The 17,561-nt window shown below is 60.4% G+C and overlaps 1 protein-coding gene across 2 annotated transcripts; it reads right to left on the minus strand.

Moving 5' to 3' along the window:
• Positions 1–348: 348 nt before the first annotated feature.
• TSC22D3 (TSC22 domain family member 3) lies at positions 349–16,436 on the minus strand. Of its 2 annotated transcripts, none has more exons than XM_041424284.1 (3): positions 15,991–16,436; positions 2,169–2,220; positions 349–1,605 (listed from the first exon to the last, which is right to left on the minus strand). In XM_041424284.1, exons 1-3 carry the CDS (start codon positions 16,311–16,313, stop codon positions 1,360–1,362), a joined length of 621 nt encoding a protein of 206 aa, XP_041280218.1. In that variant the 5' UTR covers positions 16,314–16,436; the 3' UTR covers positions 349–1,359. The 2 variants fall into 2 exon arrangements, with proteins under 2 accessions (XP_041280218.1, XP_041280219.1); XM_041424285.1 differs by lacking the exon at positions 15,991–16,436 and adding an exon at positions 2,515–2,871.
• Between the last annotated feature and the right edge of the window lie 1,125 nt (positions 16,437–17,561).

Consider the following 17,561-nt stretch of genomic DNA (forward strand, 5'->3'; position numbering starts at 1 on the left):
AACAGCTCCACACAGCCTGAGAAGAGCCTCCTTTCTGTTTGTGCCCTGTACAGGTGTGACACGGGGAACAGAGACCTGCAGGTTCACAACACTTTTCCCTAGGTCACCCATCCAGCCCCTGGAAGGGGCTGCCTGCTCCTATCTCCAAAAACCCATCTTGGCTCAGCCAGGGCCATCTAAGGGGAACTAAACCCCACTGCAAAGGTGGGGAGCTGCCAGGTTTTCCCAGCTGGGGAACAGCATCAGCCCAGTATCCTCATCAGTCCCATTCTAGCATTTCCTAGTCTCTTCCCCAGTGTCACCACTCTCCCACCTCTTCCCAGCCACAGACACAGCTTGGGGCATGGGTATATATAAAAAGTAGAGTTTATTGCCATTTCTATCTAGATTTACACAACAGTGTCACCGCTTCTGACATCAAAAGCAATGTCCCGTCACATCCCAGAGAACAGGCCAGGGACAGAGGGGAGCCCAGGAACACGGGCTGGCTCCTCCACCCCAGTGGGTTAGAGCACAACCTGCCTTGTGGCTCTGCCCAGTAGTCAGTCCAGATCCTCCCAGCACTGCCGCGTGGTTCTGTCAGGTGGGATGCCAGAGAGGAGTGAATCTGCCCCCTCCTTGGTGCCACTTGCAACAGTTGGCTGTCCACTGACGGTGCTCACCATTCCAGTCTGCCTTCGAATGCCCCAGATGCCGAGATGGGCACGGCTGACCCAGAGCGGGCACCCCACGGCCTCAGAGGCACCTCTTGTGCGCACGTTTATACAGAGATACAGCTACAGAAGATGCCCAAACTAACAAAACAAGCTTTTTTTTCTTTGTAATCCCCACACTGCTGTGCATTCAGCCACGGTCTACGCTGCAGCTGCCACCCCTGGTGCTGCTCAGTCTGGGTCGGGTTCCAGCAGGCTCCTGGTTGGCTTGCGGGACATATCTGCTTTGCTCACTGAACATCGATCTCCCTCCAATGCCAGGCTTTGCCGGAAAGAGACACCCCCCTGCAGAATGTGGCCTGGGGCTTGGCGTGCGCTCCTTCCAACCGCAGTTACCATCACGGTGCCAAAGACTGCCCAGCTCTGCTCTTCAGCAGAGCCCGGGACAGGTACCACAGATCTCCTCCTGGCACCTGGTGGGCAGTTGGATGGGGAGGGGGTTCAGCTGCCCCTGTCTTCCTTGCAGAAGAGCATCCTCATGAAGGAGACGGCCGCTGGCTCTGTGGGCTGGCCAGGGCTGCCCAAGGGGCACGGCTCAGTGCCAGGATCTGGCAGTCCTTCGTGTGAGATGAAGGTGGAAACGATTTTGCAGGAGATTAAGTAGAAAGAGTTCTGTGGCTCTGCCCACCCCGAGGACAGAGCCACCTTACACCGCAGAGCCCCCGGAGTGCTGGGCCGGGGCAGCCACCCCGGGGCTCTGCTCCTCAGGGCACAGCACCTCTGCTGGGAGCCGGGACTGGAACTTCTCCAGCTGCTCAGGGCTGGCCAGGGTCTTCAGGAGGCTGTTCTCACGCTCCAGCTGGGAGTTTTTCTCCAACAGTTCCTTGATTTGCTCTTTCAGGACCTCCACTTCCTCCCGCACAGCGTACATCAGATGATTTTTCACAAGATCCTGCAAAAGGCAATGGAAGAGACCAATCAACGGAGAGTAATGCCCGGAGGGTAGATCCCTCCTGTTCCCAAGTGCTGGGGCAAATGCCAAATGCTGCAGAAGCTTTTCCCAAGGACCATCCCTCCCCACCCCGCTCTTGGAACCCTAGCCAGGGCTTGGTGCTCATCCAGCATAGCTCACTCAGCCGCCATCTCTCTGGTCTCTCTGCATGTAGAAGCACTTTCCAGCCCCCTCACCTACTCCGGTATTTGCGGGGGCTGGAGTTCCCGAGCACCCAGGGAACGCGGCTCGGGCAACCCCAGACCCCAAAAGTCCCCCTCCATGTCCACCCTCGCTCCCTGCGCACTGCGGAGTGCCTGGAACCAATGAGCTTCACGGCGGTCGCAGACAAAGAGCAGCTCTGCCTGGCAGCGGGGTGGGGAGTGGGGACCCCCGTGGGCAGAGGGACCCCCCGAGCCTGGGCCGAGCACCCACCCGGGAGCGGGAAGACGATCCCCGTGCATAGCACACCCGCGGGGAGACGGGGGAAAGTGCGGGGGAGAGGGGGCAGCGCTGCAGCTCACCATCGCCTGCTCGATCTTGTTGTCAATGGCCACCACGCTGGCTCCGGAGGCGCTGGAAGAGAGCGGAGAGGCCGAGAGTCAGCACCGAAAACCTCCCTTCCACAGGGGTCCGTGCACCGCGACACCTCCCCCTCAACCAGTGCACCGGGGCGCCCTCCTCCCCAAGGGAATTCCTTAATTCAGGCACCGGTCGCGTATGTCCTTCGTTCCCGGAGCAGCAATGCCCCCCCACCTCATCAGTGGGGTTCGCAGCAGCACCCCCCGGGCACTGAGACGCCCCTTTCCCCAGATCTCTGCGGCGAAGGCGAATGGCGGGGACGCCGCGGCGCACCGGGGCTGCCCCTACCTGTTGTCGAGCTTCACGGAGACTACATCCCCCCCGAGCAAGGAGGAGAAGAAGGAGATGGAGAAGTTGTGGAGCTGGTAGACAGCCACCTCCATGGGGGACTGGTACATGCCGGTGCTCATGGCTGCGGGCGCAGGCACACACACACTCGCGGAAACGGAGCAAAACGCACTGCCGGGGCCCCCGCGCCGCCCCCGCTTATATCGGCGGCGCCCGCCCTGCCGGGAGGGGCGAAGGCGGCGGGGACCGCCCGCAGCGCCGGTACTGCCCCCGCTGCGGCACACTGCCCTCTGGTACTGCTCCCTTTCCCGGGTACTGCCCCTCTCTGCAGCCCCTCCGCCCCTTGCAGTTAAACCACAGCACGGCGCCGTCCCAGAGCAGGGACCCCGCGCTTCAGCACTGTGTCCTCCTCAATCTGCACCCCCAGTCCACACCCTTCGTCTGCAAGCAGAGTCCTGGGACCCCCGGCACGCCTAGTGCAACACCCCATAGCCCACAAGCCTTAGCATGCCATTCCTGTGTTCCTGGGGGACACACGCATCTGCTTGGGGGCTGGGAGAAGGGATGAACCCCATCTGCATTTGGAGGTGCAGCCTGCAGGTCCCACACAGTGAGGGCCCGTGACTGTGAAAGGGAGGCAGGAGGGAAAGAGGAGCCATGGGCATTCAAAACAGAACCCAGAGTGCAAAATAGAAACGTGAATGAAAAACAGAAAGGGGCTGCTAAAAACCGGGGTGCATTACAGAAACGGGGGTGTAAAACAAACCGAAACAGGAGTGACAAACAACAGAAACGAGAGCAGAAAAACAACCCAGGCGTAAAAAAACAACTCCAGGAGGAGAAATGAAAACCTGCGTGCAGAGAAAACCTGGGGTGCAGAACCAACGCAGGGTACAGAACACACCCCGAAGTTACAGAACAACAACTGCGGAGTAGAGAACAAACCCGGGGTACAGAACAACACCGCAGAGTGCAGAACAGCCCCCGGATACAAACAAAGCAGAGGTCCAAAACGAACTCGGGGTACAAAGAAAAACAACTCCAGGATTCAGAGCCAACCCGGTGTGCAGAACAAGAAATCTAGGGTGCAACAGAATGACCTTGTGATGCAGAACAAATTCGGGCTACAGAACACGCCCTGGTTGCAGAACAACAACCAAGGGATGCAGAACCAACCTGGGGTCCAGAACAAAATCGGGGTCCGTAACAAACTCGGGAGCACTAAACACCACCACCCCTGGGCTGCAGAACAGCCGGGGGTTACAGAACAACACCCTGGCCCCGCCGCACATGGGAGCGGGCGGCCGCGGCGGGGAACACGGAGCGCCCCGGGCCGAACGTGCCCCGGGCTCGGCGGCCCCGCCCAGCGTTGTATAACCGCGCGCGGGAGGGCGCCCCCCCGCGGGCACGAGCGGCACTGCAGCGGCCGGGCCGGCGCTCGGGGCTGTCCCCGTGTGCGCGCACTCGCGTGTAAGCCCGCGGGCACGACCGCTCCTTCCCGCGTCCACGCAGCCGTTTATACACAGAGCAAGTGGGTCTCCTCCGGGAAGTGGAAGCAGGGTCCTAAGACGCCCCCAACATCCCAGGGGCTGCGGTGGCACCGCCCACCCGGTGCTGCCTCCACTGCCCTCGGCTGCCCATTTATCTCTGCCCCTCTGCCCCTGACCCCGGAGACTCATCCCCTGCTGGGCATGGCGAAGCTGATGCTGGATGGCAGACCCCACACACGGCATAGTATCCAAGAAAGAGTTAGTGCTGGCAGGGCATGTGCACTCCAGGGATGCTGCAAAGGACACTGAGCACCCCGATCCAGCTCCCAGTGGCTGGCACTTGGCTGTTGGGAGAGGCCAAGGAACCTGACTTGTGGGTGTGCTGCTGTGCCCCTTCCTCGAGCAGGGAGGGAGAGCAGAGTGGATTTTCCCCATCAGAAAGGGAAACTGAGGCACAGTGCAGCCCAGCTGCTGCTGGGAGCAAGACCTAGCCCAGCAGCTCTCCACAAACCCCACCCCAGAGCAGGGTGAGGATGCTGTGCTGTCTGTGAACTGCAGCGGGAAATATGTGGGTGCCCTGGGACATGTGGGTTTGATGTGGGGATGTGAGAAAGCATTTTCTCCCTGGTGGGCCCATCTGGGACCTGGGAGGGGGTGGGAATTATGCACATCCCCCTGTGTCAGCACTACTCTGGCCCATGCAAAGCTGCTGAATAGGGGCTGAGCAGGGTGCTGGCACTCAAGATAGTAGGCAGGTGTCTGTCCCCCAAGCCCCGGGGCTGGCCTGTGCTCCTCCCCTCACCCATACCAGGCCTGACTTACCAGTCCCTCCTTCTGAAGAGGCTCGGGGAGTATGGTGGCTGGAAGGCCATGCCACCCCGTGACCCTGTTCCAGCCACTCTGTTCCTAGCAGCGATGCTGGCTCTGCCTGTGGCTGCGTACCCCAGCTTGCAATGGCAGAGACAGCCTGGGTGTTGGCTGCATCCAGGGGCTCCAGCCACAGGGTAAACATGCTGGGAGATGACCTCAGCTGCACTCAATTGGCCCTTTCAAGGCCAATGGCCAGTGTGCCATCCCGAGCTGCGCGGGTGCCCCCCTCCCCGGGGAGATGAAAGGCCTCTCTGTGCACTTGTCCCCAGAGTGGCTGGTGGTGGGCTTGGTGGCAGCCCCTGGGACACAGATTTGTCCCCCTGCTGGGACAAGTCCAGAGCACTCTAATCAGGGGTCCTTTGACTGAGTTTGCCACTGCAGCTCATGAAGCATGCTGCTTTCACTGGGGAGAAGACAGGAGAGATGGGGAGAGCATTTTCTCCCACAGTTGTGCCACCTCCTGTCTTCTGCAGAGAGGTGTCAACAGCAGGGAGATGGGGTGGGTGGATCCCAGCCTGCCCCCAGCCCTGGCAGCTGTGCCTGTGTCCCCACCTCCTGCGATATGGCCCCCCCAGTCCTGGTTCAGTCTCCTTCCCAAAGGAAGCCCTAAAATCTTTAGTGGCAGGGACCAAGGGCTCCAGAACCGGCAGACCAGAGCCTGGCTGGTGGTCCTTGTCTCACAGCTTGAGGTTCCTGGTCCCTGCCTGGTACCTTTCTAATGCAGCACTCAGGCACCAAAAACCCCGAAATATTTCTGCAGCTGCTGGAGTGCAGCTGGAAAATGCTTTGGGGGGAGATTGCTTCAGCTCTGCCACCTCCAATATTTTTCCCCATGGAGCTGGGACTACTGCAAAAATAAACCGGAGTAAGTCACTGATTTCTCTGCAGTCCTCCTGGGTCTTTCCACCCAGCCCTGCCCGCATCACTGCTCAGGGCATGGGCTTCTCACTTAGGCTGGGCAGGATGCTGTTGGCCATCGAGAGGCCGCAGCAAGGGATGCTCTGGAGGGATGAAGAAGCAGATGTTTCTTTCCTGGCATTCAGTAAATGAGGTATCCCTATGCGGCCAGGGCAAGTCAGGCTGGGCAGGGGGCTGCAGCCCCCCTCGCAGCCCCACACCTCATGTGGGGGTGGGGCTCCTGAACGTGTTACGGGGCACACACAGGCACGGCACACCCACCCTGCAGCCCCTACAAGAAAGTGATGCCTGCACATGTGCGTGCACACATAGCACACCCACACGCCCACATCCCCTGCATGCACATGTGTGTTTGCAGCCCACACGAGCGGGTGCTCTGCACATGGGGGCACACCCTACACATGCATGTGCACATTGGTGCACCCTGCTTGCACACATGTGCAAGCACATTAGTTTAGTACCTGGAGCTGATGATCTTGAGGGTCTTTTCCAACCTGAAGGCCTCTGTGATCCTGTGACACACACTTTGTGTGCCAAACAAAGGCTGCTGTTCTGCGTGCAGATGCACAGGCGCTGCTGGCACCCCCTGCACACCCTGCCCTGACTAACAGCTGATGCACAGCCTTGCCTGCACACCCGCGTCAGCAGCATGGCACAGGGCAGCTCCCTGTGCCCCTGCATAGTGGGAGGGCACCCCCAGCCTCAGGTATCACCTGCAGCCCTGCTGGCGCCTCCACAGTGGGAGCAGCAGCTCCCAGCTCTGCTGGATCCTGCTTTGTGCCAGCTTTTCCCATGAGCCCCTCTGAGCTGCCCCAATGCCCCCACAGCAGCAGGGTCCTACATGGGGCTCCAGCCGCACCCCAGGTGGTGGGGGGGCCCTTTCCTAGCACATGCCCTGGCCTTGCCAGGCTGCTGGCAGCCACCTCCTCTCCTATCACCTGCTCCTGCTCCTCCAAGCAGAGCAGGGTGGGCAACACGCCACCTTGCTCTTCCTAAAGAGCAAGTCCCCATGGACTCACAGTTACCCTATGGCAGCAGTGATGGGTGCTTGGAGCAGGCTGGGCGAGAGGGGCCAGGGTGTGAACTGCACCCCTGAGGCAGCAGCATGGCAGCTCCTGCATCTACACACAGTGACAGGGGGTTCATCAGGCCGGGCCCGGCTCGTGCCTGTGGTTATTTTGGTAACAGCAACAGCAGCTGCAATACAGGGTAGTTGTGACACTAATTGTTGTGCTCTCTGGGGAAAAAAGCACCCACGGTTGTCATCAAGCAGTGAGGAGAGGTGGTGACACCAGCCAATGATGATATCACCCCAGCAGTGGCCCTGCAAGACACCCCAAAGCTGCCAGCCTCCAATATTTTTCCCATGGAGCCCCTAAGCCCTTATACAGCTGTGCCTCAGCCCAGAAGATGCCAGCCCCCCTACTGGGTGACATTAAGTGACAACCCCCTCCTCAGCAATGGGACTTGGAGTTCTGCAGCCACCACAGACCTCTGCCAAGCTGGAGCAAGGGCTGATAGGGAGGAGGACGAGGGGTTTATCTCTTGCTGCCTGGCATCCCACACCTGCACAGTGCTGTGGGTCAGGGGACATATCCTCTCCCACAGCCCCAGGGACAAGCCGTGCTTTTGTACTGTGCCCTGTGTGCTGGACCTGCTCCAGGCACTGCAGTGCCACACACCAAAGGATGCTCCTGTCCTGGTAGTGGCCGATGGAGCCGAGAGGTGGTTGGGGCTTCAGGAGCTGCCCCAGGGCTGGGGCTTCCGGGCTTCCCAGACTCGGTTCTCACCCTGCTCCAGGCTGTGCTCATGGCTCCGTGGCAGTTTTCCTGGCTTGCTCTCTCCCAAGGACTCAGCTCAATGGGAGGAAGGCCCTTCAGAGGGTCTGAGGCGTGGGAAATGTTTATAGCCTGGCCTCAGAGACACTGGAGAGCAAACTCGGAAAGGCGCAGAGCCAAGGCTGCCCAGGCTGCTCTGCAGAGCCAGATCTCCTACTCCAAGGGTCAGAGCAGAGTGGGAGAGGAAAAGCTACTGCTTGCAAACACAGCTAAGAAAACTCTGCCTGTCACAGCCCAAAATCCTGCAACTGTGGTGGTACCAGCCAAGGGACTGGGAATGCCAGCACCAGGGCATCCTAGCTGTGCCCTGCAGGAACAGAGGGAAGGGCTGGGGACACTGGTGATGGCTGGGGCCTGTGGTTGTCTGTGGCAGGAAAGACTGGGTGTGGGACAGGGCTGAGGAGCTCCAGGTCTTGTTCAGCAGCTCTATCCTGGTTCTCGGAAAGGAGAGGTAGTGCTAGGGGCTGCCCAGGGGGAAACAGGCAGCTGAGTCATCTGCCATGGAATGCCAGCATCCTGAATACCAACTGCCTGCCCTATGGCACTGTCATGGGGCTTCTGTGTCAGTCCCAAGGGCTGTGGGCCCAGCACTGCTAGAGCGCACCAGTTGTCCAGATCTTAGTTTCCTCCTCCTGGAGATTCCCTGGCTGAGCTGCTCCCTGAGGCCTGGGACTACCCTCCAGCTCAGCTGGTGCCACCCAGGTGCTGTGTGAGACATGTAGAAGCCCCATGCCACCAGGAACCCTGTGACATGGGGACCCAGGTCATGCCCATCAGAGCCTAGGAGGGGTCATAAATGCCCCAACCCAGGGCATGTGCTGCTCCAGAACTTCTGGGCACACCTGAACATGACTGGGTAAGGATGCACCCCCTGCCTGCAGAGCTGGTGCTGCTGGCCTTGCCTGGTCCCAATCTCAAGCCAGGGGACACCAGAGTCATGTGTGGCCTGCACAGAGGTGGTGGCCCCTGCCACACTGGGGAAACCCAGGGATGGTTTCAGTGAGGGAAGGTCAGAGGGGAACCTACCCTTGGGAAGGCTGACAGGGAACATGTCCTCCTTCCCTTCATGCCCAATGGAGGCAGAATGAGCTCTGTGGCCATGGAGAGGGGACACAGGTGACCCACCCACCAGGCAGCAGGCATGGGCAGGGATTGTAGTGTGGAGACTCCTCCAACCTGTCAGGCTGGAGGCAGTGTGGGGTGGTGGAGGGAGCCCTGGTAGGCTCCAGTGTCCAGCTGTGGGGCTGACTGCTTCCTCTGATAAAGGTACTTGGCTGTACTCCCAGTTCTGGTTTTTTCTAGCATGCGAGTGCACACCCTCAAGCCAGCCTGCTGAGAGCTGCAATTTTTCTTTAACTTTATCACCAGACCCTCTTCTTCCTCCTGTGCCCCTAGCAGCAGTTGCCTCCCAGCAGCAGTGTGAGGAGGGGAGGTCAGAGAGGACCCAGTCTCAGCCATGTTGGAAGCCAGAGAGGACCCAGTTCCCTTCTCACCATGTTGGAAGCCCCCAGAGTCACAGCTTCCCCAGGCATGCTGGCACAGGAGAGGAAGAGGAAAAAAGGCTCATGGGGTTGTTACCAGCCCTGGATCATGTGGCCAAACATCCTATCTTGCTGGTGTTTGTCAACACCAGCCCCATGCTGCTGCTGCCAACCCAGTGCAGACATCCTGGTGGGTGCCCTGCCAGGGACTGTGGGGCACCCTTGCACCTCACTGCTCCCCACAAAGGGTCCCACAGCTGCCAAATGCTGAGACGAGAGTGCCAAGCATGGAACAGCCCAGTGAAAACTCTGCAGCTTTCTCTGAGCACCATGCCTGGCTGTTGGGGCAGTGCAGCCAACCCCCACCATGCTACCCGCTCTGATGGACCAGGCATGTCCAGCCCCAGGGAGGATTGCAGGCTGAACCCTTGGCAGAGCTTTAATCCACAAATCTGTCTGCAGAGCAAAGTGTTTCACACCCACTGGCCGGGCTGGAGTGCTGTCACTGAACTCGGTGTTATTGCCACCCAGTTACCTGTGCCCTGCCCCGGCACTCCTGCCAGCTATGCCTCTGAACTCCAGAACTGTCCTTGCTTCTTAGCTTACTGTGTTATCCTGGACAGCCCCAACTGGATCACCCCCGGATCCTGGGTGCTCTTTTCTGGTCCAGTTTCAGGGGGGTGGGGATAGAGCATAGGTGGTTGGAACACTGAAGGGACCTCCCACAGCACGAGGGCTCCTCGCTACCCTCGCACCCCACAGCAGGTAGGCACAGGGCTGCCAGCCTGGGTTCTGCCTTCCCCAGCCTCTCCTTCAGCTTTGCAGGAGTCCTCAGCCCGAGGGAGGAACCCCAAAGTAGGGCCTCTGGCATCCTCCAAAAACAATCCCAGGCCCCTTTTCAGGCAGGAGCAGGTGCTCCGGAGCCCTGCTAGGCGCTGGCAGCTGCTGCCCTGCGGCGTGCAGGAGTGCCCGCTCATAACTGGGAGGCAGCTCGTTATGTAATGAGGACAGAGGCAGGGGAGCTGCAAGAGCTGTGCAGCGCACCCTACGCTGCCCAATCTGCTCTTCCAGCCCAGAATAAGCCCTGTTTATGGAACCCCTCAAGCCCTTCACTGGCCCCTTCCACAGGTGCTGGAGTCTGGTGCTCTCCTGACTGGCCCAATGTTTGACGGGAGTCCCAGCAAGAGCCCCAAAATATCCGAGGGACAGCTGAACCCCATCGTGGGTGCAAAGCCCAGACAAACCTGACCCGGCAGGGGCTGGGGGCAGAGGAGCTGTGCTCGGCTGGCGCATGAGCCAGCTCCCACAGGAGGTCAGGCAAGGACACGTAGGGCAGCACAGCTTCAGCAGAGACGGTTATTAATACCCCGCCTGGCCTTTGCATGGAATCCCGGGCATTTCAAATCAGGGACCTTCGCTGAAACCCTGCCGTCACTGACATTTCAGAACAATAACAACGTGAAAGACAATCGGTTCCTGGCAGGATGTGTACCTGTGGGGCTGCCGAGGCTCCCTGCGTGCCTGACCTCAGCAGCCAGCTCTCACCTCGCTTGTGCCAACCCTTGGGAACAACCTGAGACCATCCCCTGCCTCCAAACCACCCTGAGCAGTCCTGCTCTTTTTCACAAACATGTCACTGTGATGGTCTCACTAAAGGACATGGAAATGTCTTGTCCTGCCCCGTGGCATCTGCCACCCTCTGCCAATCTGGACAGGGCTGCCATCCCCAGGGAATTGCAGGTGGGGGTGGCAAGGACTGGATCCCACCCTGATCCTGGAGTCTGAAGGGCCCAGAGTTTCTTCTCTGCCACTAGAGTTGTTCTGCAGCAAAAGCCCCCTCAAATATATTTATAAAACTCAGCACACAGACAGAGGATGATCTCCTGTCCCAAAGCCAGCCATGTTCAGCACCTGGATAAATATAACTCAGAGCTCACTTGCAAAGCATTGGGATGGGTTGTAGCCTCTCTCGCCTCTCCAGCCCTCTTCCCCCAACACACACCCTGGAGTAAAGTTGGAGATGATGACCTCAGAAGTCTTTTCCAACCTAATGAGTTCTGTGATTCTCTGTCCTCTACCAACAGGGTCTCAGTCCTTCCCAAGGGCAGGATCCACCTGGAGCCTCACTGGCCTTGGCAGTCCACATAAAGCACATGGACCCATACACGGTCACATCCCCTGGGCACACACACAGCTGCCAGGCTCTGACCACACATATCCCAAGCCTTTCCAAGCCCTTTGGTCCCATGCAGGTCACGGTGCTCCCCAAAAAGACAGAGTCAGCTTTAACCCTCTTTATGCTGGGCAGTGGCCAAGGAGGAGGTGTCAGGTCCCAGCAGAGACTGTCCAGGATCAGGCCATGTCTCACCAGGAAAGGATAATGTGATGCTGGAGAGAGGAGGCATGATGCTGGGATCAGGGTAGACCCCTGCAGCTTCCTTCAACTCCAGCTTCTTCCTCATCTTTACAGTTCAAAGCTGGAAAAAATCCTGTCCAACCTTTTCCCCATAGGGCCATGCTGTCATCCCTGCCTGACCTTGGGACACCTACTTCTGCCTGTGCAGAGCCAAATGCCTGCCCTAGTAGATAGGCAGTGCTGGAGAATCCCCAGAGAAGCAAGATGACAGGCTGCTGAGGAGCTGACATTGGTATCACCAGACTGGCTCATCTGTGACAGTCCTTGGCCATAGCCTTGTGGTCAGGGGTAAATGATTCCCTCCCAAGGGGCTGGAGGGGCTGAGAATGGCTCTCCTGTGCTCCAGAGAGTGTTGAGAATATCCTTTTGGAGGGAGCTGGGTCTTGCAGGAGCAGGCAGGGACAGGCATGGTGCATGGTGTGGCATGTGCTGCTGCCAGCCCTGCTGAGCCATGCCAACCCAGTGTGCTGTGGCAGAGCCCCTGTGAGCCTGGGCTGCTGGGACACAGGTCCCAAGTCTGCTGGGTCGTGGGGTGGGGGTCGCAAGGTATTGAGATGCCCATGATGGAGACCACAGCAGGCTGAGCTGGCTGCCTGCCTGACATCTTCCCGAGGGTGGGAGGATTTCGGTATGCCAAGGTCAGCACCTCCCAGCAGTACAAGCTACTCCCTGCCACTGAAACAACATCTCCCCAGCACCTTAGTGGTGTGCAGGGCTTGCAACCAACACTGCAGGCCACAGGTCAGGCCATGTGCAGCTCTGTCTTGTGGGAGCAAAGCAAAGAAAGCCTGATGCATGGTTCTGGAGGGTGAGGGGACTCTCCTGGCCCCCTCCGTGGCAGAGCTGTCCCAGGGCCAGAAGAAAGAGAGTAGGACAGCTCAGTCCTACACCCACACCTCTCTCATGCTCACTCATGGCCCCTCTCCCCATCAATGTGTCCTTGTTGCTTCAGCCCACTCGACCAGCTGGAATGTTTGCCCTGGCCCTGCCACCTCGGGATGCCCTTTATGCCCTGGCTCCTCTCCTCCTGCATTGCTGCCGCAAAATGACACCCGACAGACAGGAACAAGTGGTGCTGTGACACAAATGCCATTCTGGTACTGCTGCCCTGGCAGCTCTTGCTTGCTAGCCTAACCTTACAGCAGGAAAGGCAGTGCTGCCCTTGCTTTGCCCAAATTCATGTTTCCTCCAGCCCCTCACACAGAACTCCCCTGTCTCCTGTGGCTTGCCCAGGCCTGGGAGAAAGTGGCCCTCAGCTCCTTTCATGGCCCAGACCAAAGGATGGGTCCTGTTGGATGGTGCAGCAGGTCTGGCAGTGCCTACCGATGATCTGGCTATGCAGAGGTGTCCCCTCACAGCCTGGAGCAGGATGGGCACAGGCTGGCCAGGCTGCCAGCTGTTGCCCAGGAGTGGCTGGGCAGGAATGCTGGCACGGCCAGCTGATGTGGGCAAACGGGCTGGTACGTACCTCCTCTTCCCACCCAGAGCCAGGCAGGTCCCGCTTGGATCACAGGCTAGCACACACCCAGGGCGCTGCTTCCCCTGCAGTGCTGACCTCCTCCCACATCCCTGGCTCCCCTCAGCCACCTGGCCCAGGAAAAGGTGCCATGTGGTCATGGGCTTGCTCTCCCTGGCCTACACTCAGATGGGCTTCTGTTTGGGTCTGGGATAACGTTGGCATTACAGAGGGATGGCAAAGACTTTTCTGCCCACTTCACTGGCACCTGCAGGGAGAAGGTGTGCCCAGCCAGGGTGGTGGCAGCTGTCCTCCCTATACCTGGTGCTTCCATGTGAGCATGGTCCCTTGGCACTGCTGAGAATTCCCTGGAAAGTAGTTTGTGATGCCCTGTGTGATGACACGGTGGGAAGAAGCCCTTTCTGCACAGGATCCCGTGCACTCCTGAAATAGCAGGGCTTTCTGCAGGAGCATGAGCCCTGGAGGCAATTGGTCCAGAGTATGCCTTCCTTGTGCATCCCTGACAACATCCCTGCTTTGAGTAAAGGGCATGGAGAGCCTGGCAGGGACCATCCAGCCAGAGAAACCCCCAGAGACAGGTTAGACATGCTGAAATGTGTGTTGTCTGAGAAGCCCAGCATTGATCTGACCCTGACTGAGTTGTCAGCCAGGGCCAGCCAGGCCCAGAGCCAGACTCAACTCTGGGTTTAGGATCTTGGGCATCCCATGCTGTCCTGGATGTCGGCCACACATGAGGATGTGTATCCACACAACTTTCCCTTCCTCCTGTATTGCTGCAGGAGCACATCAGCCAAAACAATGGGCACCAAATGGTTTGGGTACCCTAGTGCCAGCAGCAGGGTGCCCTTATCAGGCATGTTATCGGGGTGTTCCTCTGACACCCACAATCCTCTGCTGTGTATGCTATCTCCTCTTGGATGTGTTGGCTCATTCCCCAGAAGGAGAAAGTTCAGGCTGGAGCAAAACAACTGCAAACACAGGTGTGGGCACACCTGGCTCCAGTGCCTGGGGCCACGCACCTAGCTCCCCCATGTTGTGCCACCTAGGGGTGACGGGGGATCACCCAGGCAGCCCCCAGACCAAGATGCCTGGACACTGGGTGTGACAGAGGGACATAGCTTTGCACACCACAGCACAGCCAGTGACAAACACAATGCATGCAGCCTCTTGGGACACATCACACAGCAGGGCATGGAAGACAGGCAGCAAGGAGTGCTAAGGCACACTGACAGAGAGAAATCTTTGTCCCTTGGCACCTCTGCTCACTCCCTACCTCACCAGGAGCACCACAGATCCTGCTCCAGCAGCGATGAGTTTGAAAGCAGCCTGCTGTACCCATATCAGTGGCCTCTGGCCTACAGGCACTGTCACTGACTGCCACAGTGAGCCACCCAGGTGCTTGGCTTTGACCCCAGCCCTGGCAGCCCGTGCTGAGGACGATGTCTCTCTTCCCCCTTCACCCACGGTGCCAGCTTGCTGCAGCCTCCCAGGAAGGAGGGGAACCTCTCACTCCTGTTCCTTCTCAGCTGGGTAGGTTCACTGCTCCCCGTACGGGCCAGGCACCAGTGCCTTGGCAGGTGTCCCAGCTCCTCCCTTCCCACCTGAGCGGCAGCTTGTCGTTATGTAAGTGCAGGAAGAGCAAGGCTGGTTCGAGGCAGCAGCCTCTCGGCGTCAGACGCTGCCGGGCGAGGAGGCGGGAGCCCGCCGGGGTGGCTCACGCGTGGGGCAGCCACGTGTGAGCCCACCCGCCTGCCGCTCCGTGCACAGCCCGGGAGCACGCCCGCGGCGCATGTGGTGGGAAGGGGAGGGCGAGGTGTCTCTGAACGCGTGGGTGCTGCTCCCCAGGCACATTTCCCACTCACGGCGGAGCAGCAAGCCCCAGAGCCGCTGCCCGCCGTGCCAGCCAGGCAGACATCTGTACCTGCCGCACTGATGGGCCACAGGTCTCCTTAGGGTCGTGGATGTGTCCCACCTGCTGAAGACGCTGGAAGTCTCGGGCACCTGCGGCACTACTGGCCCAGTTCGGTTCTCTCAGGCTGAACTGGGGACACCCAGACCTGCTAGCCCCCGTACAGGCTGCTCCCCTCCAGGGTGTCACCAGCTCTCTGTCACCAGAGCCAGCCCCACACAGCGCCAGTGCAGGACCTGAGACAGCTCTGTCCGCTCCTCGCCTCTGGGGTTCACCTCATGAGGGCCGGGGAGCCTGCAGAGTGGTAGCACCTGGGACCTCCTGTTCAGTCTCCTCTGCTCTCACTGCTAGAGAAGGGAGCAGGGCAGACCCCGCAGTCCTCGCTCCTCAGTCTGCCAGGGAATGGATGGGAGCAGCCCCCAGCACGTTCAGCCTGCCCAGAGCAACCCCGAGACCAGCTCGGGCAGGGCAGAGCCACTTTCCAGGGACGGGAAGTACCACTCCGGGCCAAACCTGTGTCCACTCCGGGGAGGGCCAGGGAGCTGCCGAAAGTGCAGGAGCTGGCACTGGGACTCTCGGGCTCCCTACCCGGGCTCTCAGTGACGCTCAAGATGGCTTTCGAGGCAGCACAGCTGCTTCCCAAGGAACCTGCTGCGCTCTCCGTGCAGGATGGGGCCGATGCCCGTCTGCCGCTGGACACTATCCATGCCCCTGAGGGCACTGTCTGTGCAGACAGAGGTAGCCAGGGAGATGAGCACGGAGTCCAGCGGCCAAGACACACAGCTGGGGGCTGTTGTCACTGCCCGGCAGACGCAGGGCACCACAAGACAGGCACGGCGGGCATGGCAGAGCAAAGCCACCCGGACCCGCACCCAGGGATGGGCTGGCACCACGTGCGGACTCCGTGCCAGACGCGGCCTCTCCCCACCCAGATTCCACCGCCGCTGACACCCCCCCAGCCCCGGGGTGACACAAGTCCCTTTCTCTTGCCAGCCCCACACCGCTGCCAGCTCCGAGCCCGCTGCCCCGGGGCACCTGGCCCCCGGCAGCTCACAGGCTCCTGGCGGTGACACCCACCTGTGGAAGAGGAGCAGGATGGAGAGCAGGGTCTGGTCGATATTCCTGTTGCAGATACCCTGGTTGAAGAGGTAGCAGGGGTCCCGCACGACGGGTTCCAGCGAGTCCTGGCGCATGATGGAGCTCAGCTTGTCGGTGTTGAGGTTCTGTCGGACCAGCTGTTCCCGCAGCTGCCGGAAGCTGCTCACGGTGGGGCTGCCCGGGTTGTTGTTCTCGCCGCCGGCCCCCTCCTCCAGCCCGCTCCGGTTGGCCAGATCCAGGCAGCAGCTGCAGCAGTCCAGCCCCACGGGCGACCGGCACTCCTCCGCGGGCGACGAGGACATCCCGGGGGGCCCCGCGCCTGGCCACGGCGGCGCCGCCGGGGCCGCTCCCGGGGCCGCGGAGGGCGAGCGGCTGCAGGACGCACCCGGTGTCGAGAGCGGCGAGCGGGGTTCCGCCCGCCCCGGTTCCGCCCCGTCCCAGCGCATCCTGCCTCTGCTCCGCTCCTCTCCTCTTCTCGCCGCTCCGCCCCGGCCCGGCCGCTCTCCGCCCGCCCCGAGCAGCCGCTCCCCGGCAGCGCGCCCACCCCACGCTTGGGTCCGGGAGAAGCTGGCGAGTTGTAACATGAGGTGACGTGGGGTGACGAAGGACCACGATGCCCCTTTCCCGGTGGGGACCCTCGCCGCGCTCTGTGCTTTCCGGGGGTGGCGTGGGCGCTCAGGAGGCTGGCGCTGCCCGCGGCATCACTCCCTGAAGCATTGGCGCGGGCAGCCCGCGTGGCTCCGGAGACGGGGCAGAAAATAGGAAAAAGGGGATGAAAGGTCCCAGGATGGGGGGGGGGGGGGGGGGGATGCCAGCTTTTGGGGGGGGGGGGGGGGGGGGGGGGGGGAAGCCAGGAAGGACCTGGCTTCACTGCTGGGAACGTCTGGGAGCTGCCTCGCCCGAAGCCAAGCGAGGCGTGGGTGAAACGCACGAAGCCTGGGGGCTATGGATGTTAGGGACGTTGCGAGTCTCGGCAGATGCCTGGGGATGGGGGATATGCAAGGCAAAAAGGGATTTCTAGGAGGAGGAGAAGTGGCTTCCTGGCACTGTTGCATCTCAAGGTGAACATTTCTGCCACCACTGAACCGCACTGGGGGGCTAGTGAAGAGTGATTGGGACACATGGTGCTGTCCTGGTGGAGCTGGGGTATGGGACAACACCTCAGAGAGGTGGGGACCACTGGCCCAGGACCCTCGGAATGAGTTTTGGGAAGGTGACAAGGTGCTGCGAGGCTGGACTGCTATCACTGCAGGTCAATGAGCTCCGGGGACCAGCCCGGGTGTCCCTCATCCTTCAGAGAGATGAGGAACTGGGAACTCCGCGAGCTGGTGGGGAAGGGCTGGGTAAGGGTCCAAGGAAGCAGAGCTGCCGAGGGGAGGAGCAGGCAGGCTGGGGAAGCCCGCCATGGACAGGCAGGATGCAGGGACGGCAGGTGGGTCTGTACAATGGGGTTGCGAAAGGGCTGATGGAAGGAACGGCAGGAAGCAGCGATCTGAGGATTGCAGCACGTCTGAAGGGCACGGGACTGATAAGAGGTAAACCGGGTCAAA

The sequence above is a fragment of the Onychostruthus taczanowskii genome, unplaced genomic scaffold (assembly GCF_017590055.1).
Source record: "Onychostruthus taczanowskii isolate IOZ18803 unplaced genomic scaffold, ASM1759005v1 scaffold81, whole genome shotgun sequence".
Classification (NCBI taxonomy): Eukaryota; Metazoa; Chordata; class Aves; order Passeriformes; family Passeridae; genus Onychostruthus; species Onychostruthus taczanowskii.